Consider the following 24672-nt stretch of genomic DNA (forward strand, 5'->3'; position numbering starts at 1 on the left):
ATATGTTGAGGAACTTGGCTTTCTGGAACATACAATCAGAAGTGGAGACCAGTGTAATGCAGTGAGTGAGTAGATAGACCTTAATGTCAGATGATCTATGTTTGTTATCTGGCTCTGCCATAGGTGTATTACTGAGTCTCTGTGCCTCAAGCTTTCTCATTTGTAAAATGGAGAAAATACGTATGTCACTAAGATTGTTGTGAGACCTAGTATATTGACAGGCCTTGGAACCTGGCACATGATTACAGTTATATATGACAGCAATATGTGGTGGTGGTGGTGGTTATGATGATGGTGATGATTATATAACGCTGATGATGACTGCATGCATCTTTAAAGAGTATGGTTAATTTAAATGTAATTACGTTTTATAGAAAATATTAAGTATTATTTTATTAACCCATTACTATTGAGTCTTCTTTTATGGAAGGGAGGCCTTGTGAACTAGAAATAAATACTAATAGAGGTTTTATAGAAAGAAAAGTCAGGTAGGAAAGAGCTGAGAGAAGCCCTTGGGTTTTTACAGACCTGGCTTTGTTATGCAGTTTCATCAATCTTGAACTGTTTGGCCCTGGACAAATTAATGTTACAATACTCAGATCAGTCTAGAAAGAAGACGTTAAAATTTAAAGGAAAAAGTATGTAAAAGTCCAATTAAAACCACTGGTGCTCAACAAGTAGGACCCACCATTTGTTAACATGATTACAGCATAAGGAAATCAACTTTGGAATGGTGGTGTGAGGACCTCAGTGACCATTTTCCCATGAAAGCTGTGAAAATACTGACATAACAACTAATACCAACCATTTCAGAACAATATGATTTATGAAGAGTAAATAAAAGACACCTCAGAATTATCTAAGGAAAATTTCTGAACCTCAGAAAGACAATGAAGCCTGTGCATGTCAACTTGGGTTATTCCCTTTTTATCTTCCCAGAACTCTATATCCAGAGTACAGTCAATATTTTTCAACACTTAGCAGTACTTGGAAAATCTCCATCCCCAAGGTTTTGTGGTTATTTCTTTTGACTCAGAGCTCAGCTCAGGAAAAAACATTCTCCAGGAATCTTAGAAAAATAGAAATTTTCTGGTAATGTCAGATCTGCCTATGGTTGATGCAAAGGAGTCCAACTTTCCCCCCCAAAAATGAAACAATTAAAAGGAAAACCTAGAGAACTGGATGATCACAAGGAACTTTGAAAAGCACCAGTGAATCCCCAAAGACTTAGAAGAACACAAGACACATGTGCATGACTGTTTGCATGTCCAGGAAAGACCCCTATCACTCACCTCTGGCCTTGCGGAAATTTCCCACACACAGGAATTAAAGCTAAGGCTTTCTCATAAATTGTTTGAAGTCATGCTTTCACACACAGATCCCAACAAGACAAATAACAAACCCTGGTGTGCACAGAGGGTTTTGATACCAGTGTTGTTACAATATATTATCGAAAAGGTAAAATGTCTGGTTTCCAGACATTTTTGATCAACATTTACAAAAACCTACAAACAAGAAAGCATGCCACATAACCAGGAATAAAATCTGTCAGTAGAAGCCATCCTTGAAGAATCCCAGATGTTAGATGTACTTGACAAAGACCTTAAGTCACCTATTTTAAATACTTTTGAAGAACTAAAGCAACCCATGTCCAAAAATTAAAGGAAACTCTAACAAGTAGATTTGAGTAGACAGAACAAAGGATTAACAGACTTGAAGACAGGTCAGTAGATTTTATCCAATGACAGGAAAAAAATGAAAAAAAAGGAAAAAGGTGTATCAAAACTCGTAAACCTGTGCCACATTATGATCACCAACATACAATTAGTAGGAGTCCCAGAGGAGTAGTCTATGCATCCAAGAATCTCAACAAACTTCAATTAATTCAAAGAGATCCATACTTATCATATCATAGTCATATTGACAAAAGTCAGAGAAAATTTTGAAATAGGCAAGAGAAAAATAATGTACCATTTTAAAGTTTCAATATGATTAATAGCAGATTTCCCATCAGATACCATAGGAGCCAAAAGACAGTTACATGACATCTTCAAAGTGCATAAGTGAAAAGTCTGCCTCAATTATTTTATAAATAATAAAACTCTCTTTGAAAAATGAAGGATAGAGAATAAAAAGACAAGCCACATAATGGCAGAAAATATTTGTAAAACATATATCTGATAAAGGATTTGAATGCAAAATACACAGCTCTTAAAACTCCAAAATATGAAAAAAGAACCAATTTAAAAATGAGCAAAAGATTTGAACATACCCTAGTAAACTAGTCATACATATGACCAATAAATCCATGGAAAGATTCTCAGTAACAACAACCATTTGGGAAATGCAAATTAAACAATATTACAACCTGACACCTCTATGACTGTTGGAGAAGTATTAAATATAGAGTAAACCCATGACCAACAGTTCCACTGTTAACTATATACTGAAGAAAACTGAAAACATATTGACACAAAATCTTGTACATAATGTTCCTAACAGAGTTATTCATGATAGTGTAAAATTGATCAGCCAAAATATCTATCAAATGACAAATAGATTAAAAAATATGCATATCCATACAGCAGAATATTATTGAGAAATAAATAGGTATGAAGTACTGACATGTGCTACAGTGTGAGTGAACCTTGAATACATTATGCTAAGTAAAGAAAGTTATAAAAGACAACAGGTTGTATACTCAATTTATATGAATTGCCCAGAATAGGCAAACTTATGGACAGAAAATATATTAGTGGTTGTCTAGGTCTGGGTGCGATGCATGATATGTGTTAAGGAAGTGGAGTTGGGAGTGAATTCTAATGACTAGGGTTACATTTTGCAATGATTAAAAATAGTCTAAAATTAGATTAAAGTGACCGTTGCACCACTCTGAGAGTATAGTAAAAAACACTGAACTTGAATGTTAAATGTGTGGCTTTTATATCTTAATAAAGCTGTTTAACAAAACAAAGCAAAAAAGAAAGAATTGTAGCATAAAGTACCTTTTATAATTTTATAATCTGATAGTTTAATGAAGAGATAAAGTAAAATGTTTGGTTACTTCATGCTGAGTCTAATGCCTTGATGTCAACTTTGTCCAGTTAGGGGAGAGCACGTAAGTATCCTTGCAATGTTGACAATAATTTCACAGAGCAATCCACAGTTAGAAAGCAGGAAGTATACTTGTGCTCTATTACATCAGAGAGTTAAAGGTGTGGTCCCAAGTGCTGTTCAGAAAGGGGATCCAGGAGTTGAAAAGCAGGCATCGGGCCAATCTCTGGCTTGGGCTTAGGGAGCCAAAAGACCCCTGCTAACAGTACCAGTAGGAGTGGGGTAGAACCCTTACCCAAGACACCCAGCTCTGGGCATGTTGCCCACACTGAGCCTAGAGCACCAAAATATCTTGCTTTCTAGAGTAACTAACAAGTTGGGTAATGGTCTCAGGAAAATGTCAAACTGATCAGAACTGGAGACTAAAAGAGCATAACTAAGAGTCAGTTGACCTCTCAAGTCTTTATTGCCTTTCTTAAAGGTATTATGCTAAGTGAAATAAGTCAGAGAGAGAAAAACAAATGCTGTATGAATGATATCACTTAAGTGCAGAATTTAAAAAATACAACAAACTAGTGAATATAACAGAAGAGAAGCAGACACAGAGGACACACTAGTGGTTATCAGTGGGGAGAAGGAAATGAGGACAATAGAAGTTAGTGAATCAAACGGTATAAACTGTTTTGTATGTTATAAGGATATATTGTACAGCACAGGAAATATAGCCAGTATCTTATAACTATAAATGTAGTTTATAACTATCACCTATAAAAATTGTGAACCTTTATACTGTACACTTATGGCATATTGTACATCAACTACACTTCAATAATAAAAAATAAATAAATATGTTAGAAATAATAAAAGCTATTTATAATAAAAGTTGATAATGAAAAAAGTAAATTCTCCTCTCCTGAGATCTGGACAAAGTTTTGGAAAAAGGTTGAAGGTCTGGTGGGTGTGATCCAGGTTGTTAGATCCTGGTGTTTAGCAGCTAGTGAGACTCTGACCAGTACTTTCAAGTCCATTCTTTGAAGGTCATCTATAAACAAGCCTTCCACAGTGAAAGATATGTGTTGTGTCTATACAGACGATGGAAAGTCTTGTGGCTGGGAACATCTTGCTGATTGTGAAGATCTGCAGTAGAAACCTTATGGGTTAGGTGGCCTTTGCCCATTCATTTTTGGAGTTTCAATGCATATGAGGAAAATTTAGAGATTAAACATGGACTAAAATTTCAGCTCCTATTAAATGATCAGAATTATAATTTTGACATTAATGCTTTACAAACATACATCTTTCAAGTGTTAACATTTTTTCTGCATTTTCAGATGGCTATCCCAAAGAAGAAATGATTTATAGATGGAGAAAAAATTCAGTTGAGGCAGCTGATCAGAAATCCTGGCGGCTTTATCAGTTTGACTTCATGGGGCTCAGAAACACCACAGAAATTGTGAAAACATCTGCAGGTAGGAATTAACTTACAGAAGTGTAGTTCTAAAAAAAAAAAATCCGATTTTTCCCCCCTGATGACTATAGCATGTATAATTTCTTCCTGTGAATATTTTTAAATAATTATATTTGGACCACCATGATTCTTAAGTGATATTTGAGGCAAAACAGCTGGTTCAAAACTCAAAAATGTTTAATGTTTTAACTGGGATTGGGGAAAGGGTGACCAGATTATCTTATATCTTTAAATTGAGACTATGTTGACATTAGGTCTATAAACCTAACTAAGATTCTCATCCCTGACCAGATTTATATAAACCAAGTTCCTACGTGTGAGAGTTCTACAACTTACAATATACACAATGAACATCACATATTATAGATAATTCACAAATAAAAGGAGCTAGCGTGAAATGTCCTTTGAGTTTTCATTTCTAGCTTCTTCCTTTCCTTTAAACATTGTCTTAAACTTTGTTTCTCTTTCAATATATTGAACAATATCCACAAATTTTATCTTATTAAGTGATCACTATATACATACTATAACACGTAACTAGATACAAAGACATGCTTCATTAATATCTTTAAATATATTTTTTGTTTTATGGCTTTTGTTTTTTGGTAATTTCCACTATAGGACTCTATGGTCCACTATTTTGCAGTTAGCTGTTTTCTGACAGGGCTTGCGGAGTAGATTGGTTTCAAGTCAGCTTTTCTGTTGATCTAGTTATTTGTTAATATGAATAATTTATCGGCTTTTAAAACTCAATAATTTGTTTCATATGACTAAGTTAAGTATAACTTCTAATATTAGGGTAACTATCTTTATAGAACAGTCTGAATTCTTGATAGAATTCTAAATAGAGAACTATAGGTGACCCTTGATATCCATGGGGATCCGTTAAAGGACCCCTAAAGATATCAAAATCCCAGTTGCTCAAGCCTGTTACTTAAAATGGCATAGTATGTGCATTTAACTTACATCTTCCTGTATACTTTAAATCATCTCTAAATTACTTATAATTCCAAATACAAAGTAAATGCTAAATAATTGTAAGTAGAATATGAATGCTATGTAAATAGTTGACCCTTGAACAACACAGTTTAAACTGCACATGTTCACTTATATTTTGATTTTTTTGTAGTAAATACTACAGTACTACACAATCCCAGTTAGTTGAATCCCTATATGCAGAACCTCAGATACGAAGGAATCAGGGAACCATATATACTGAAGAACACGTATATATGTAGTTTCAACTGAGTGGAGGGTTGGTGTCCCTAACTCCTGTTGCTCAAGGTTCAATTGTCCTTTTTCACGTAAGGCAAATTCAAGTTTGCTTTTTTTTAATTTTTGGAAAAAATATTTTTCAAATATTTTCGATCCACGGTTGTTTGAATCTGGGCATGTGAAACCCATGGGTGTGAAAGACCTGCTGCCTTTACACATGGAGAAAGGTCTTAAAAACTATCTGATCAGCAGAGAAAAGAAAGTTCCACAAATGTCACAATGGTAAAGGTGAGAAATGACATTTCTGTTTAAATATTAAATATTGATAAGGTTAAAGGAATGGAAGATCATAAGTTATTTAAATATACTGTGGAAACTACATAAAGGGACATGTTTGGGGGACGCTTTTACCCAGATATGAGTCACTTACGTTAATAATGTAATTACATTCCTGGAGAGTTTGAAATGAACTAGCAGACCTTTGGGGTGTAAGGCAGTGCTAAAGAGGGCAACCAAACTGGGTGATTGTTCTAACATTTGAATGTCAAACATTGATACTGCTATTCCTTTTCTATTGTTGTAAGCAAGATGATGTTAAAGGAAATGTGAGGCAGGTTGAACACAACTTGTTTTAAAATTAACTGTAAGAGAAAGGGAAGTGGCAAATGGAGGGACCGGTGGAATTGAGGTAGTAGCCGGAGTAATTTATGTACTATTGAGGGTTAAGAAAATTATGGAAAACATTCACTGTCAGCAAGGAGCTTTCAGTCTCACTAGAAAAATATGGTGAACATAAGAGATTAATGAGTAAACTAGGAACAGATACAGCAACATAATAGACATTAGGTTGGGCTCAACTGCAGGGAAGACAGAAGAAATTAGGAGAGTTTTTTTTATTTTTAAAATTTTTGGCTGTGTTAGGTCTTCGTTGCTGTGCCTGGGCTTTCCCTAGTGGTGGCGAGTGAAGACTATTTATGTCGGTGAACAGGCTCCTCAATGTAGTGGCTTCTCTTGTTGCAGAGCACAAGCTCTTGGAGGGCACGCTTCAGTACTTGTGCCTCCCAGGCTCTAGAGCGCACGGGTTTAGTTGCTCCGCGGCATGAGGGATCTTGCCGGACCAGGGCTCGAACCCGTGTCCTCTGCATTGGCAGGCGGGTTCCTAACTACTGCTTCACCAGGGAAACCCTAGGACAGTTTTTTATGAATAGGAAATGTCTTCCTGAAATTCTTTTTCTCACTCATGGCAAAGAGTCTTTTCATGAAGTCAGTGGAATGTATAGGCATTGACAGAAGGATGGTCTCCATCTGGTATTTTTATCTAGCTTTCTCCTATTTATGTATGAAACTTCAAATAATGTTGAATCTTATCACTGTGTATTTCTTTTTTTAAAAATCATCTTTATTGGAGTATAATTGCTTACAATGCTGTGTTAGTTTTTGCTTTATAAAAAGAATCAATTATACATACACATATACCACCATATCTCTTCCCTCTTGCGTCTCCGTCCCTCCAACCCTGCCTAACCCAAGCCTCTAGGTGGTCACAAAGCACCGAGCTAATTTCTCTGTGCTATGCGACTGCTTCCCACTAGCTATCTATTTTACGTTTGGTAGTGTATTTATATCCATGCCACCTTCTCACTTTGTCTCAGCTTACCCATCCCCCTCCCCGTATCCTCAAGTCTATTCTCTAGTAAGTCTGTGTCTTTATTCCCCTCTTGTCCCTAGGTTTTTCAAAACTTTTTTTTACTATTCCATATACGTGTGTTAGCATACGATATTTGTTTTTATCTTTCTGACTTACTTCACTCTATGACAGACTCTAGGTTCATCCACCTCACTACAAATAACTCAATTTTGTTTCTTTTTAAGGGGGAATAATATTCCATTGTATATATGTGCCAAATTTCCTTTATCCATTCATCGGTTGACGGGCACTTAGGTTGCTTCCATGTCCTGGCTATTGTACATATAGCTGCAAAGAACATTTTGGTACATAACTCTTTTTAAATTGGGGTTTTCTCAGGATATATGCCCAGTAGTGGGATTGCTGGGTCATATGGTAGTTCTACTTTCAGTTCTTTGAGGAATCTCCATAGTGGCTGTATCAATTTACATTCCCACCAACAGTGCAAAAGGTTTCCTTTTCTCCACACCCAATCCAGCATTAATTGTTTGTAGATTTTTTGATGATGCCCATTCCGAACAGTGTGAGATGATATTGCATTGTAGTTTGGATTTGCATTTCTCTAATGATTAATGATATTGATCATTCTTACATGGGTTTGTTGGCAATCTGTATATCTTCTTGGGAGAAATGTCTATTTAGGTCTCCTGTCCATTTTTGGATAGGAATATTTGTCTTTTTGATATTGAGCTGCATGAGCTACTTGTAAATTTTGGAGATTAATCCTCTGTCAGTTGCTACATTTGCAAATATTTTCTCCCATCCTGAGGGTTTGTCTTTTCATCTTGTTTATGGTTTCCTTTGCTGTGCAAAAGCCTTTGTTTCATTAGGTCCTATTTATTTATTTTAGTTTTTAGGTCATTTCTCTAGGAGGTAGGTCAAAAAGGATCTTACTGTGATTTATGTCATAGACTGTTCTGCCTGTTTCCTCTAGAGTTTGACAGTCTGGCCTAACATTTAGGTCTTCAATCCATTTTGAGTTTATTTTTGTGTATGGCGTTAGGGCGTGTTCTAATCTCATACTTTTACATGTAGCTGTCCAGTTTTCCCAGCACAACTTATTGAAGAGTCTGTCTTTTTTCCACTGTATACCTTGCCTGATTATGGAAGATAAGGTGACCATATGTGCGTGCGTTTTTTATCCTGTTCCACTGATCTTTATTTCTGTTTTGGTGCCAGTACTATACTGTCTTGATTACTGTAACTTTGCAGTATAGTCTGAAGTCAGGGAGCCTGATTCCTCCAGCTCCATTGTTCGTTCTCAGGATCGGGATCTTTTTTATTTCCATACAAATTGTGAAATTATTTGTTCTAGTTCTGTGAAAAATGCCAGTGTTAGTTTGCTAGGGATTGCATTGAATCTGTAGATTGCTTTGGGCGGTATAGTCATTTTTCACGACATTGATTTTTCCTATCTGAGAACATGGTATATCTCTCCATCTATTTGGGTCATCTTTAATTTCTCTTCAGTGTCTTATAATTCTCTGCATACAGGTCTTTTTTCTCCTTAAGTAGATTTATTCTTAGATATTTCATTCTTTTTGTTTCAATGGTAAATGGAAGTTTTTTCTTAATTTCACTTTCAGATTTTTCATTATTAGTGTATTGGAATGCAAGAGATTTCTGTGCATTAATTTTGTATCCTGCGACTTGACCAAACATTAATTAGCTCAGTACTTTTCTGGTACCATCTTTAGGATTCTCTATGTATAGTATCATGTCATCTGCAAACAGTGAACTGTTTGCTTCTTCTTTTCTGAATTGAATTGCTTTTATTTTTTTTCTTCTCCAATTGCTGTGGCAAAAACTTCCAGAGCTATACTAAATAATAGTGATGATACTGGGCAATATTGTTTTGTTCCTGAACTTAGAGGAAATGGTTTCAGTTTTTCACCATAGTGGACGATGTTGGCTGTGTGTTTGTCATATATGGCCTTTATTATGTTGAGGACAGTTCCCTCTATGTCTACTTTTTGAAGGGTTTTATTTTTTTTATCATAAATGGGTTTTGAATTTTTTGAAAGCTTCCTCTGCATCTATAGAGATCATCATACGGTTTTTCTCATCAATTTGTTAATGTGATGTATCACATTGATTGCTTTGCCTATATTGAAGAATCCTTGCTTCCTGCAATAAACGCCACTTGATCATGGTGTATGATCTTTTTAATGTGCTGTTGGATTCTGTTTGTTAGTATTTTGTTGAGGATTTTTACGTCTATGTTCATTAGTTATATTGGCCTGTATGTTTCTTTCTTTGTGACATCTTTGTCTGGTTTTGGTATCAGGGTGATTGTGGACTCGTAGAATGTTTAGGTGTGTTCCTCTCTCTGCTATATTTTAGACGAGTTTGAGAAGGATAGGTTTTAGTCTTCTCTAAATGTTTGCTAGAATTTGCCTGTGAAGCCATCTGGTCCTGGGATTGTGTTTGTTGGAAGATTTTTAATCACAGTTTCAATTTCAGTGCTTGTGATTGTTCTACTCATATTTTCTATTTCTGCCTTGTTGAGTCTCTGAAGGTTTGTTCCATTCTAAGAATTTTTCCATTTCTTCCAGGTCGTCCTTTTCATTGCCATATAGTTGTTTATAGTAATCGCTCATTTTCCTTTGAATTTCTGCAATGTCAGTTGTTACTTCTTTTTCATTTCAAATTCTATTGGTTTGAGTCTTCTCCCTTTTTTTCTTGATGAGTATGCCTAATGGATTATCTATTTTGTTTATCTTCTCCAAGAACCAGCTTTTAGTTTTATTGATCTTTGCTGTCATTTCCTTCATTTGTTTTTCATTTATTTCTTATCTGATCTTCATGATTTCTTTCCTTCTGCTAACTTTGTGGGTTTTTGGTTCTTCTTTCTCTAATTGCTTTAGGTGCAAGATTGTTATTTATTTGAGAGGTTTCCTTTTTCTTAAAGGTAAGATTGTTTTGCTATAGACATCCCTCTTAGAATTTCTTTCGCTGCATCATATATGTTTTGGGTTGTCTTGTTTTCATTGTCATTTTTTTCTAGGTATTTTTTGATTTCCTCTTAGATTTCTTCAGTGATCACTTGGTTATTAGTACTGTATTGTTTAACATCCATGCATTTGTATTTTTCACAGATCTTTTCCTGTACTTGATATCTAGTCTCACAGCCTTGTGGTCGGAAAAGATACTTGATACTATTTCACTTTTCTTAAATTTACCAAGGCTTGATTTGTGACCCAAGATGTGATCTATCCTGGAGAGTGTTCCTTGAGCACTTGAGAACAATGTGTGTTCTCTTGTTTTTTAATGGAGTGTCCTATAATTATCAATTAAGTCCATCTTGTTTAATATATATTTAAAGCTTGTGTTTCCTTATTTATTTTCATTTGTAATAGTCTTTGTTTTAAAGTCTATTTTTTTCTGATATGAGAATTTCTTCTCCAGCTTCTTTTTGATTTTCATTTGCATGGAATATCTTTTTCCATCCCCTCTCTTTCATTCTTTAGTATCCCTAGGTCTGAAGTGAGTCCTGTGTTGACAGCATATATACAGGTCTTGTTTTTGTATCCATTCAGCCAGACTGTGTCTTTTGATTGGAGCATTTAATCCATTTACATTTATGGTAATTATCGATATGTATGTTCCTCTTACCATTTTCTTAATTGTTTGGGTTTCTTATAGTATTTCTTTTCCTTCACTTGTGTTTCCAACCTAGGGACCTTTCTTAGCATTTGTTGTAAAGCTGTTTTGGTGGTGCTGAATTCTCTTAGCTTTTGCTTGTCTGTAAAGGCTTTTCTCTGGCAAATCTGAATGAGATCCTTGCTGGGTAATTTTATTTGTAGTTTTTCCTTGTCATCATTTTAAATATGTCCAGCCAGTCTCTTCTAGCTTGCAGAGTTTCTGCTGAAAGATCAGTTGTTAATCTTAATGTTAATCTTATGGAGATATCCTTGTAAGTTATTTGTTGTTTCTCCCTTGCTGCATATAAGGTTTTTTTCTTTTATTTAATTTTTGATAGTTTGATTAATATGTGTCTTGGCATGTTTCTCCCTGGATTTATTCTGTATGGGACTCTCTGTGCTCCTGGACTTAACTATTTCCTTTTCCGTATTAGGGAAGTTTTCAACTATAATCTCTTCAAATATTTTCTCAGTCACTTTCTTTTCCTCTTCTTCTGTGACGCCTATAATTCGAATGTTGGAGCGTTTAATTTTGTCCCAGAAGTCTCTGAGACTGTCCTCGATTCTTTTCATTCTTTTTTCTTTATTCTGCTCTGTGGTAGTTATTTCCACTCTTTTATCTTCCAGGTTACTGATCCGTGTTTCTGCCTCAGTTATTTTGCTATTGATCCCTTCTAGAGAATTTTTAATTTCATTTATTGTGTTGTTCATCACTGTTTGTTTGCTTTATGGTTCTATTTCCTTGTTAAATGTTTCTTGTATTTTCTCCATTCTATTTACAAGATTTTGGATCATCTTTACTATCATTATTCTGAATTCTTTTTCAGGTAGACTGCCTATTTCCTCCTCATTTGTTACATCTTGTGACTTTTTGCCTTGTTCCTTCACCTGCTGTGTGTTTCTCTCTCTTCTCATTCTGCTTAACTTACTGTGTATGGGGTCTCCTTTTCGGAGGCCACAGGTTGGTAATTCCTGTTGTTTTTGGTGTCAGTCCCCAGTAGCTAAGGTTGGTTCAGTTGGTTGTGTAGGCTCCCTGGTGGAAGGGACTCGTGACTGTGTTCTGGGGAATTAATAGTAAGAATAGAGTGGAATGTCATAAAAGGATTTCTTCTGTTTTTCTGGGTTTGGCACAGCTCAAGTACCTAGTCATGGAAGCGTAAAATAAATATAAAAATATTACACATAGGGCTTCCCTGGTGGAGCAGTGGTTGAGAGTCCGCCTGCTGATGCAGGGGACACTGGTTCGTGCCCCAGTCTGGGAGGATCCCACAGGCCACAGAGCAGCTAGTACCGTGAGCCATGGCCACTGAGAGCCTGTGCTCCGCAATGGGAGAGGCCAAAACAGTGAGAGGCCCACGTACCTCAAAAAAATAAAATAAAATAAAATAAACATAAAGATCCATAAACCTCAATTCATACTACAAATATAAATTTGTTCCAGGAGTTTAGATTTGAACATTTATGTATAGCTCTATTACTGTAAAAAAGCAAAATGAAAATGGATTTACTTGAAGGTTGAGATTTGATTTGTTATCCTTGATTTTAAGCATTTAACAAAGAACTGAACATTGGATAATGATCTGCTGTGGAATAAATGTGCATATCTATCACCTCTAATTAATATGTATCTTTTTGCACCTTTTACAGTAAAATGCCTCACATGACCATGGATATGATATAAATTTTTAAGAGCACCAGAATTTTCACTCTTTCCCCAGTTTGATGAATATTGTACTTGAATATATTTATCCATTATTCATTTAACAAAATAAGTTATAATAAATAATTTCTTTGAATTATTTTAACACACGAATGTTGTGTTAATTTTGACAATATTTTATTACAGGTGATTATGTTGTCATGACTATATATTTTGAATTGAGTAGAAGAATGGGATACTTCACTATTCAAACATACATTCCTTGTATACTGACTGTGGTTTTATCCTGGGTATCATTTTGGATCAAAAAAGATGCTACACCAGCAAGAACAGCATTAGGTGAGTTTCAAAAAACCTTTGCTACCATTTTGTGTAATTTTAACATAGAAGTAGTCATGAAAATACTTTCAATAAAAAGCCTAGCTCAAATTTGCAAGCTACTTGATTCATGCTTGTTTTTAGGTAGACAAGTTAGACTGTTCTTCCTGAGAGTAGAGTTCCATGTATGCCCCTTAAAAGTTGAGGTTAGGGATTCAGAGTAAATCAACTGCACCATCTGACACTGTGCTCTAAAGATGATGTCATCATAAAAATGTAGGCATATTCTGGAACCTGCCACACTCACAAGTTTCATTATGTCAGTGTATGGAAAAAGAATTTACCACACACCTTTGAGGACTGATGACACAAATCAGTAAAACAAGTCTTTGAACAGAAGTTCTGCTTGTCTAGAACCACTTTACCAACAAACAAGAAAATGATAATTCTTTCTAGATATAAACTTTTTAGATATAAAAAGATTATATAATCTTTCTATCTATATTTCTTATCTACTATCATAATCTAAAAATTCTTTTCATGAATTTTCTCTGGCATCCGAAGTCCTCTTAATATAACATAAAATTTCAGTGGTTTTAGAAATGTGCAACATGTTTTATATGTTTTTCTTTATGATAGGAATTTTGCCTAACTTTCTATATTTTGATTTATTAATACAGGCAATGTAAAATATAGAAGTTCCCCCAAAATTTCTTTCAGAGAAAATGAGCTGCTTACATTTAAAAATCTTTACAAAGTCTCCTATATTACATTGAACATTTTCTGTTGTTTTTTTAAAAATCTTTGTTTAACAAAAAAGTACTTTTTGAGCAAAATTAGCCTTTGGTATCCTCTTCCAATACTAGTTTTTCATGCTGAACCGAAAATACATGATAGAATTGGTAAATCAGCTGGCAAAAGCATAACACAAATTTAGTAACTGTTCTTGAGGTTATGACCTTACAATTACAAATGCGGGTGTCATAGTGAGCATGACTTTAATGATTAGCTCACAACTTGAGACTATGAAAGTCCTATCAAAGAGTCGCCATTGTGGCATTAAGAGGACAAAGATATCAGAAATACAGTGTTTGCAGTTAATAGAGTTACAGACCAGAAGAGTGGAGAAATGTCATTAACACCACGATATTTGGTTAAGACACCAGAATGGCTGTGCCTACTTTAGATGAAGCTTAAATCATTCTATGACAAGATCAAAGAGAACCACCAGTAAATCAATTATAAGAAGGCATTCAACATTCTTTTAAGAGATAACTGTCAATGCTCTTTATTATGTACCATCTACAATATTGTGTATACAGTAAAAAAATTACTAGACTTTCTAAGAATTAAGTAAATGTGACTCGATCAAAGAAAAAAGTCAACATCAAAATGCAACTCCGATGTTGAATAAGCAGATATGGGCTTTAAAGCAGCTATGATTACAATATTCAAGGATTTAAAAGCAAATAATGAATTACCAGATGACCAGATGGATAATAGCCGATGTAGTATATTAAAAAAGAAATTCTGGAATAAAATATATAATTGTCAAATTGAAAAAAAATCACTAGATGAGCTTAAGGGCAGATTGAAAATGGCAGGGGAAAAAAGGTCACGTATAATTGAAGACCATCATATAAAATTTAATAAGAAGAGAGGGATTAAAAAGATTTAAAAGAATGAACAGAGCCTCAGTGATCTTTGGGACAATATGAAGTTGTAAAACACAACTGCAACTGGTGTTCCAAAATGAAAAAATGAGATTAAAAACATTTTGAAGAAATTAGGTTAAAATACCCAAATTTAGTGAAAATTACCTACCTACAAATTCTGTAGACATGACATGGTCACCACTTTTTTAAAAAAGTTAAATTGGACATATATTTATTACGAAATCTTCTTTCATAAAAATACCTGCCAACAGTGTAGACTTTTCAAATTTACAATGAATTTTTACAAAAAGTATCACAACTTGCTCACCTACAACAAGGAGAGCCTGGCATTCTATTTTCACTGAACAGATTAAAGAAACTGATTCAATCAAGGTAACTTCATACGACCAAATGTTGAGAAGGCACAGAGCAAGGTTGAAGGCCCTGACTTCTAGTTCATTATCCTGTACCCCTGGTAAAACTGTTTATGCTGTGCTGTTTGACTCATTCTACAATTGGCCCTTGCTGATTACCAGGCCAGGGAGGCACTAAAATGTATATTGGATGCAAACTGCAAAGGTGGTACCTAATGTGTATGCATCTGTCCCATATACCTGGTCCCTGATTAGTGCTGCTTGGCAGGTATTTTATAGTACTCCGTTTGAACCAAGGTGTGTTGTTAAAATGCATATTCTTGTGATTGTGTTGTCTATGTCACTAGCCTGCCTGTCTGACAGCTCTAGCACGTACTAATTTCCTGCGGGCTCATCTAGAGGAGAGATAGCCTTAAATTTTTCATATGGTACTCATCCAGTTATTTCACTCTTCATTTTAGTAGACTCCATTCACTTTTCTTGTTTTTCTTTCTAAACTATCCATCACATGTATGACTATTTCCTAATTTTTTTCTACAGACTTTGATTAAATCTTTAGTGTTGGCCGACATATATGAAATAGATTGAATCTAGTGTGATTAGTTAACTAATTAATCAAAGAATCAATACACTTATGCAAAGCACTTATTGAAATGCCTAGAATGCTAAGCTCAATGTTAGGCAATAGGCAAATAAGATGAGCAAGATACAGTTTTTCTCCTAATGATCACAAGTCTGTTCAGGGAGACAGACTGCAAAGACAAACGCAATTCTCTGTGAAAAGCAGAAGAGTAAGGTACATACAAGGTACGGGAATAGTGAAGCTGTACATATTATCAGATCTGCCTGAGGTACTACAAAGCCGTTTGCCTCAGAAAAAGTGGTATTCCAGCTGAGTCTTCAAGAAAAAGAGTTTACAAATTGCATAGAGAAGAAGACAAGAAATGGTTTATCGGCACAGAAGAAAACTGTGAGATGAGGGACTAACGGAAAGTTAGTATATTCATTAAAAATATATTTAAGAGGCAAAATGTCAAACAGTAAGAAAATAACTGAATAAACTGAAAGATATCAACTTAATTCAGGTATTTTAATGTTAATGTGAAGACTATAATAAAACATTTATGGAAATGTTGCTTACAAAATTAAATTACAATTAAATGTATTCTATTTATGCAATGTCAAGAAGTAGTCACATAAAAGTAAAACACTGTGTTGGAATGGAGGGATTCTGTGTGTCCCCTTTCACAACTTTGTATGTGTCCCTTGTGCAGGCATAACCACAGTGCTGACCATGACCACACTCAGCACCATAGCGAGGAAGTCCTTGCCTCGTGTTTCCTATGTGACAGCCATGGACCTCTTCGTGACCGTTTGCTTCTTATTTGTCTTTGCTGCTTTGATGGAGTATGCTACCCTCAACTACTATTCAAGTTGTAGAAGACCAGCTACCACTAAGAAAAAGACATCGGTGAGTTCCAATAGCAAAGATTTTCTGAGAGGGTAGTGGGAGTATAGTTTGAGGTAAATGATTCTTATTCATAGGATCTTATACAATATGATATAAAAAATAGCTTAAGAAGTCTTTTAAAAAACAGCACAGGTATTCTGAAGATATGAATGTGACATTCAAGCACTTTTCAGCTTCACCTACCAGTGGCGTGGACTGATGTAATCATACTTTAAAAATCACTCTTTACCAGTGATTTGTGATGCAAATTTCCATAGTAGTTTTCTAAATACTTTTTCTGATTTCCTTGTAGTTACTACATCCAGACTCCTCAAGATGGATTCATGAACGCTTAAGCCTACAAGCCCCCTCCGTACGTATAGCATTGCAAGTACAAATATTTCTGAGAACTCTGAATAAACTACAATTGAAAGATATAGTTTACATATGCACCTATTGGAGGCCAATGGATAATGCATGTACTCCTTTCAAAAAATGTATTTAATTTTTAAAAATTAGTCCAATTCAGAAAATTTGGAAATAAAGGGAAAAAAATCACTCTTTCTACCCCCCTGGGTAAAAGTGTATACCATATATATTTCTGTAACTCAAAAATAATTATGAATACATTTCTGGGTCAGAATATTAATTTATAGGATCATTTTAATAATTGTATCATATGTTCATGATTGATGCACAATCCTGGCTGGACACAGGGCTAATCCACACCTTTTCACTTTTAAACACATTTTTATCATCACAGTTCTGTACATACTTGTAACTATTTACTTAGTATAAATTCCTAGAAGCAGAATGGCTAGGCCAAAGATTGCACAGGTTTTGCCAAAATGCATTCCACCAGTGCATGTATCAACTCATTTATCCTCACAACACCTATTCTACTGAAAGGATGCCGAGATGTTGAAAACATAAGGCCTGTTAAATATTGAATAAGGCTTCACAATTTTAAAAAATTGTTATGTTTAATTATTAATGTGCTTGAATATTGAGTGTGTGGCTTAATGTAAGAATTTATTGAAAATTGAAAAATATGTCTTTAAATCATTGAGGTGAGCTACCGCTTTTTTTGAGCTACTGCTTTTATCATATAACAATTTTTACATATAACTATTTGTATTCCTTTATACATGTGAACTCAGAAATTGACAATAATTTATGCCCAAGCTTACACCACAAGTGGTTTTCTAACTGCTGATCAGCACCCTATGTTCAGTGCATTTCGGCCAATTTTCATCAATATCCTCTTCAAGTGTTTATCATTATAGTTCTGACAGAAGGTAAGGCCATTTTTACACAGTGAACATATAGTTTTGGCCATCAAATGCTGCCAAATAACAACGCACTGAAAGGTAAAGCGAACGGGTGGGAGTGGATGATGCTGAATAACAGAGACAATTCAGAACGAATAGCCTGAGGCCAGAGAGCACATTATATCTTTCTCCATTCTCAGCCTTCACACAGCCAGAGTTCTGGGAGAGGAGAAAGAAATATTGACATCATTGGTGTAAAAATGATACTGTCAAAAGAAGGAATAACTACGAAGCTAGAAGAATTTATTTTTCTTAAGCAGGAAAGTGTAATGACCCTGAAGAAAGTACATAGAAAAACAATTAGAGAGAAAAAGCTCCAGGCCATGTGCAAAGACACAATCAGAGAGAACTTCAGAGGAAAGGGGAAGGGGGATTTGGATGATAATGTCTTCAACTCTCTTCTGAAATATCCACATGTTAGTTTAGTTCAGGGGCCACTATCTCCGAAAAAGGAAAAGCAGAGATGAGCAGCCTCTCGGCTATGAGGGTCAGCTGGCTCCACTGATGACCATACATTGCTTTGGGGCAAGTTGTCCAAACAACTCTGTGCCTCGGTTTACAAACCCATAATATGCAAGGCTAGTCCACTTTGAGTGTGCAGTAGTACCTGCTGCCAGGAAACACAGCGGTTCTGAGAAAGTCACATTGTTGCATTATACAAACAGGCGAAACGGGAGTGAGTCGGGGAGGAACTTGGCTGGGCTAAAGATGACCTTGGAGACTCGTTAATTAAAATATGTATTTTATTTTTCTCTAAGAATTTTATAGTGTCAAGCCTTCTATTTAGGTCTATAATCGATTTTGAGTTTATTTTTGTGTATGGTTTTAAGAAGTGTTCTAATTTCATTCTTTTACTTGTAGCTGTCTTGTTTTCTCAGCACCACTTATTGAAGAGGCTGGTTTTCTCCATTGTATCGTCCTGCCTCTTTTATCAAAGATAAGGTGACCACGTAGGCGGAGTTCATCTTTGAGCTTTCTATCCTGTTCCATTGATCTAGTTTTGTTTTGGTGCCAGTAACATACGGTCTTAATTACTGTAGCTTTGTACTATGTCTGAAGTCAGGGACGCTGATTGCTCCAGCTCCGTATTTCTTTCTCAGGATTGCTTTGGCTATTCGTAGTCTTTTGTGTTGTGATACAAATTGTGAATTTTTTAATACTAGTTCTGTGAAAAATGCCGTGGGTAGTTTCATAGGTACTGCAATGAACCTGTAGATTGCTTTGGTAGTATACTTTCACAGTGATGATTTTTCCAACACAAGAACAGGCTATATATCTATCCATCTGTTTGTATCATCTTTAATTTCTTTAATCAGTGTCATAGATTTCTGCATACAGATCTTTTGTCTACTTAGGAAAGTTTATTCCTAGAAAATTTATTCTTTTTGTTACAGTGGTAAATGGGAATGTTTCCTCAATTTCTCTTTCAGATTTTTCGTCATTAGTGCATAGGATTGCAAGCAATTTCTGTGCATTAATTTTATATTCTGCTATTTTACCGAATACAATAATTAGCTCTAGCAGTTTTCTGGTAGCATCTTTAGGGTACTATAGGTGTTGTAGCATGTCTTCTGCAAACAGTAAAATTTTTACCGCTTCTTTTTGATTTCGATTCCTTTTATTTCTTATGCTCCAATTGCCGTGGCTAAAACTTCCAGAATGCTATTGAATAATAACAGTGAGAGTAAGCAAATTTGTTCCCTGTCTTAGACGAAATGCTTTCAGTTTTTCACTATTGAGGATGATGTGGGTTTGTCATAAATGGACTTTACTAAGTTGAGGTAGGTTCCCTCTACGTCCACTTTCTGGAGAGTCTTTTCATAAATCGGTCTTGAATTATGTCAAAAGCTTTGAAAACTGTAAGACAAAAATCACAGAAATATCCTTTTTGACCAACGTCCTAGAGAAATGGAAATAAAAACAAAAGTAAACAAATGGGACCTAATGAAATTTAAAAGATTTTGCCCAGGGCTTCCCTGGTGGCGCAGTGGTTGAGAGTCCGCCTGCTGATGCAGGGGACACGGGTTCGTGCCCCGGTACGGGAAGATCCCACATGCCGCGGAGAGGCTGGGCCCGTGAGCCATGGCCGCTGAGCCTGCGAGTCCGGAGCCTGTGCTCCGCAACGGGAGAGGCCACAGCAGTGAGAGGCCCACATACCGCAAAAAAAAAACAAAAAAACAAAAAAACAAAACAAAACAAAAGCTTTTGCCCAGCAAACTATATATATGAAAAAAGAAAACCTTCAAATGAAGCAACTGATAAAGGATTAATCTCCAAAATGCAGCTCATGCAGCTCAATTTCAAAAAACAATCTAAATTGGGCAGAAGACCTAAATAGACATTTCTCCAAATAAGATATACATATTGCCAACAAACTCATGAAAGGATGAAAAACATCACTAATCATTAGAGAAATTCAAATCAGAACTACGAGTTTTCACCTCACACCGGTCAGAATGGACATTTCAAAAAAATATACAAATAAATGCTGGGAAAGTGTGGAGAAAAAGGAGCCCTTTTGCACTGTTGGTGGGAAAGTAAATTGATACGGCCACTAAGAAGAACAGTATGGAGGGTCCTTTAAAACCAAAACTGTACTACCATATGATGCAGCACTCCCACTACTGGGCATATACCCTAAGAAAACCATAATTCAAAATAGAGACATGTACCTCAATATTCATTGCAGCACTATTTATAATAGCCAGGTCATGGAAGCAACCTAACTGTCCATCGACAAATGAATAGATAAAGAAGATGTGGCAATATGTACAATGGATTAGTCATAAAGTGAAACTTAATAGTCATTTGTAGTGAGGTGGCTGGACCCAGAGTCTGTCATACAGAGTGAAGTAAGTCAGGAAGAGAGAAAGACATACCGTATGCTAACACATAATTGGAATCAAAAAGCAATTGTTCTGATGAACCTAGTGGCAGGACAGGAATACAGACGCAGACCTAGAGAATGGACTTGAGTACACGAGGAGGAACAAGGGTAATCTGGGACTAAGCTAGAGAGTAACATTGACATATATACACTACCAATTGTAAAATAGCTAGTGGAAGCACCCACATAGCACAGGGACATCAGTTCGGTGTTGTGTGACCACCTAGAGGGGTGGGATAGGGAGGGTGATAGGCAGACGCAAGAGGGAGGGGATATGGGGATATCTGTATACCTACAGCTGATTCACTTTCTTACACAGCGGAACAAAACACATTATAAAACAATTATACTACAATAAAAAGGTTTTTAAAAAAGAGTAAATTGACATAAAAACTATGCACAAGACTTAATTTTGCATTGGACGATAGACCATAATCTTTTTCCCTTTTTGCTCTAAAGAACATTTGGACAGTTGCCAAATATAAAGTAAAACATACTGATGTAAAAAAATAATTAAACCTCCTCCAAAAAAAACCTCTATTTACGGCATAGTTTGAAATTTTTTGACAAATTTATGGAATGCCTTTTAAAAAGTGTAGTTTTCTGTTGTCCCAGAGATCTTATTGCTTTTAGCCGGGGACCTCCTGAGCACCCTCTGACTCTCTAGTGAGCTGTCGCTTTCCCTGCACAGCTTCTGATGTCCATTTTGAGTCAGCTCCTTCTGTTGGGCCTGCCTGCCTGAAATGGCTGAACTTCTCTGTGTGACCCTACAAAGGTACAAAGGGTTGAAGAAATAAAATGATAAAAATCTTGCTGAACACTGTCAAAACTCATGTGCCATTTTTAATAAAGGCAGATAGTTTCCAACTGGAGCTTGTTGGAAAGATACCAATACTTCAGACTCAGGAATCTGTTTTTTTCAACAAACCTTCAGGTGATATTTACACCCTCTCCGGGAGAGGGAAAATATGTGTCCACATTAGAACCTAAGGTAGAGCAAGATTTTCATTTCTGCCCTTTGCCTAGAATTGTAGATGAAAGTAGACAGCTGCACCATGATGCTCCTGACTGGCTATTGGCTTGTGCACAGTAGGACGAGGACATCTTGATTCAAGTCAGTCCTCACACACAATCACTTCCCAATTAAAAGGATGTCCCCAAAGACTACCAGTAGTAATACCGAATGCTCTACATCTCTACCTGCTTCTGTGTGGTTTGACGCCACACAGCTACAAATATATTTAATCAAACTATTCTCATTTATGCGTGACTGTAAATTCTCCTGTCTCCTTATCTGCTCCATACTGACTTCCAAAATCAGGAGGAGAGCTTGTGAAGTAGAAAACATAACATTCCAATTGTACACAAATTTTGGCTATCTAGAGATGACAAGAAATATCTGGTATCCACACATTGAAAACTCATTTTTCACCTTAATTTCATGGAACAAGAAGATTCTCTCATCATCCTTATACACTTTTTAAAAAAATGTTTAATAATAGAAAAAAAAAGAACTTTACTTCTCCACATTTTATTATATGCATTTTTTAAACATTATTGGAATTATATATACATGTGTGTGTGTATATACTCCAAATCAGAAGAGAAGTAGGCAGAACGGGTACTTGAAATGGCAAATACACATTTGAAAATATGCTTATTCTCCCTTATCAGTAAACCAAAAAAGACAAGATTTGCAAACTGCACTGTAGTTTTTCTTGCATTAGATTTGCAAAGACTGAACTTTTCAGAGCAGGAATGGGGGTGGGCATGGCACTGTCCTCTTTATTTATTGAACAGACATAAACTGTACTTATTGCTTGATACACCTCAGGCTGTTCTTGATTCATCTCATGTTGATATTTGTGTTGTTCTTGTTGCCAGCAGAACTATTCTCTCCTTGATATGAGTCCACCACCACCGACAATGGTTACCCTAAACAATTCCATGTACTGGCAGGAATTGGAAGATACCTGTGTCTATGAGTGTCTGGATGGGAAAGACTGTCAGAGCTTCTTCTGCTGCTATGAAGAATGCAAATCAGGATCTTGGAGAAAAGGGCGTATTCACATAGACATCTTGGAACTAGACTCATATTCTCGGGTCTTTTTCCCTACATCGTTCCTGCTCTTCAACTTGGTCTATTGGGTGGGATACCTGTATCTCTAAATATTCCTCCTGGTGATAAGTGAAGAGTGTTAGGTTTCCTTGTAAACTTTGGCCCTACCCAGACCAATAGTGATCAATTGGAGTAGCAACGAAAGATACTACTCAGTTTATCTGAAGTTATGTAATATCTTTGAGCAGCGTAGGAGTATGTGGCAAATATTTCTATTACTTATTTCAGACTCACACACATATGCGAGCACACAAATGGGTTAATTGAGTTTTAAAGTGATATTCTTGCAAATCCTTACTGAATCTGTAACGTGGTGATATATTTTTTGGATATTGGAAGCAGCTGCGAATTTTCCTTGTGAAGAAATCTGTGAAACCTACAAGCAAATATCTGAGAAGCTGTCTTAGGCCCCAACCCTTTCTGTGTCTTTTCTTTGCAACACTTGGCAGCACCGGTGTCCATGTATGCGAAGTCACAGGTGACCATGATACACTCTACTGATCTCAGCGCCCAGGCAGTTTGAGTCCAAGTGTGAACTGCAGTGAGTTTCCCAGTTTCCTTTCTCTGTGGCCTCTTTGCTCTGGCACCATCTTCACTGGTTGACATTCTTTTATCTAATAACTTCACCCTAAGCTTGGGAAGGGTGTATATGCATCATCCACAAGTTTTCAGTTGAGAGAAAAATTGAATTTTCAAAATTCTCATGTAGCTAAAGTCAAACATGTTTATTATCTTTGAACACCAGTAGCTCAACATTTTACCTTGAGCTGTGTTTTACTAGACCAAGGTGAACCCCAGAATATATGCTATTTATGAGTTCACTGATTATCTTGCAAAGATGAGTATACAGCATTCACAAGCTATTGTTTTGAAATTGTTTTCCAGAGTGTGAAAGAAATGTAGATAGAATTTTTACAAAACTTTCTTAATGAATATTAACTTTCCAGTCAAATCAACTTTAGATGCAAAAAAATGGGTAATGGCTATGATCAGTGATACATTTTGAAGAAAAAATTATTTTATACTTTGAAATATGGATATATAGCAAGTTTCCAAAGAAAAAAAGCTTTAAATGATTACTCTTTTGATATTTTTATAGCACAAAGCCAACTTGCTTCTTGATGTTAGTTCTTTATTATAACTGGATTCTAGGATATACTTCACATGACTCTTCAGAAGCTTTCCACCATTGATAGGAAAAGAAAAGGTCCTACCGGTAGGTTAACAGATAAACATCTGTTGGCATTATTAAAATTTTCATACTAATTGTGTTTTTCATCTTTCTCACCCAGAAACTTGTATTTATTTTATTGGAAATTACATTTTATTTTAATTATGTATTTGGACATATTATAACTCAGAAAAAAGATAAAACATTATGAAGAAAAAATATAAAAAAGTGCTAATTTCATACACTTTACTGAATGCAGACGAGACACAGAAGGGATGAGAGTGGAAGAGATCAGAAAAAGTTGATATTAGTCTATTTGTATGAACATAGTTTAGTATCAAGTGAATGCAGATATACTGATTTTTATTACACAGTTTTCAAGGATGTCTATATAATGTGAGATACTGAGTTCCCGTCAACTTCCTGCCATTTGATTTTTTAGTTGCTACATAGGCACAAGCCAATTGGCTTTTATTTGGAGAATCCAATTTAAAACACAAAATAACAACGAGTATATGTAGAGAAACAGTTTGAACTTATTGGCCTAAATGAAATTTCTCCTCATTTGGAGAATTTCACCTACTAGCAGTCTCACCCTGTCTCTAATACATCAACCTCACACTCACCCACAGGGAGGGG

The 24672-nt window shown here is 35.7% G+C and overlaps 1 protein-coding gene across 1 annotated transcript in view; it reads left to right on the top strand.

Annotated features, from left to right (window-relative positions):
* Positions 1-22912, top strand: part of GABRG3 (gamma-aminobutyric acid type A receptor subunit gamma3) — a gene marked incomplete at both ends in the record, with an annotated part of 420476 nt that extends 397564 nt beyond the window's left edge. Inside the window, 5 exons of the mRNA XM_079699611.1 lie at positions 4386-4523; positions 12915-13067; positions 16350-16546; positions 16839-16898; positions 22631-22912. Of these exons, the coding sequence (XP_079555737.1) occupies positions 4386-4523; positions 12915-13067; positions 16350-16546; positions 16839-16898; positions 22631-22912 (830 nt within the window). The remainder of the gene's footprint in view (positions 1-4385; positions 4524-12914; positions 13068-16349; positions 16547-16838; positions 16899-22630) is intronic.
* Between the last annotated feature and the right edge of the window lie 1760 nt (positions 22913-24672).

This window comes from Hyperoodon ampullatus, assembly GCF_949752795.1.
Source record: "Hyperoodon ampullatus genome assembly, chromosome: 3".
NCBI classification, from domain to species: domain Eukaryota; kingdom Metazoa; phylum Chordata; class Mammalia; order Artiodactyla; family Ziphiidae; genus Hyperoodon; species Hyperoodon ampullatus.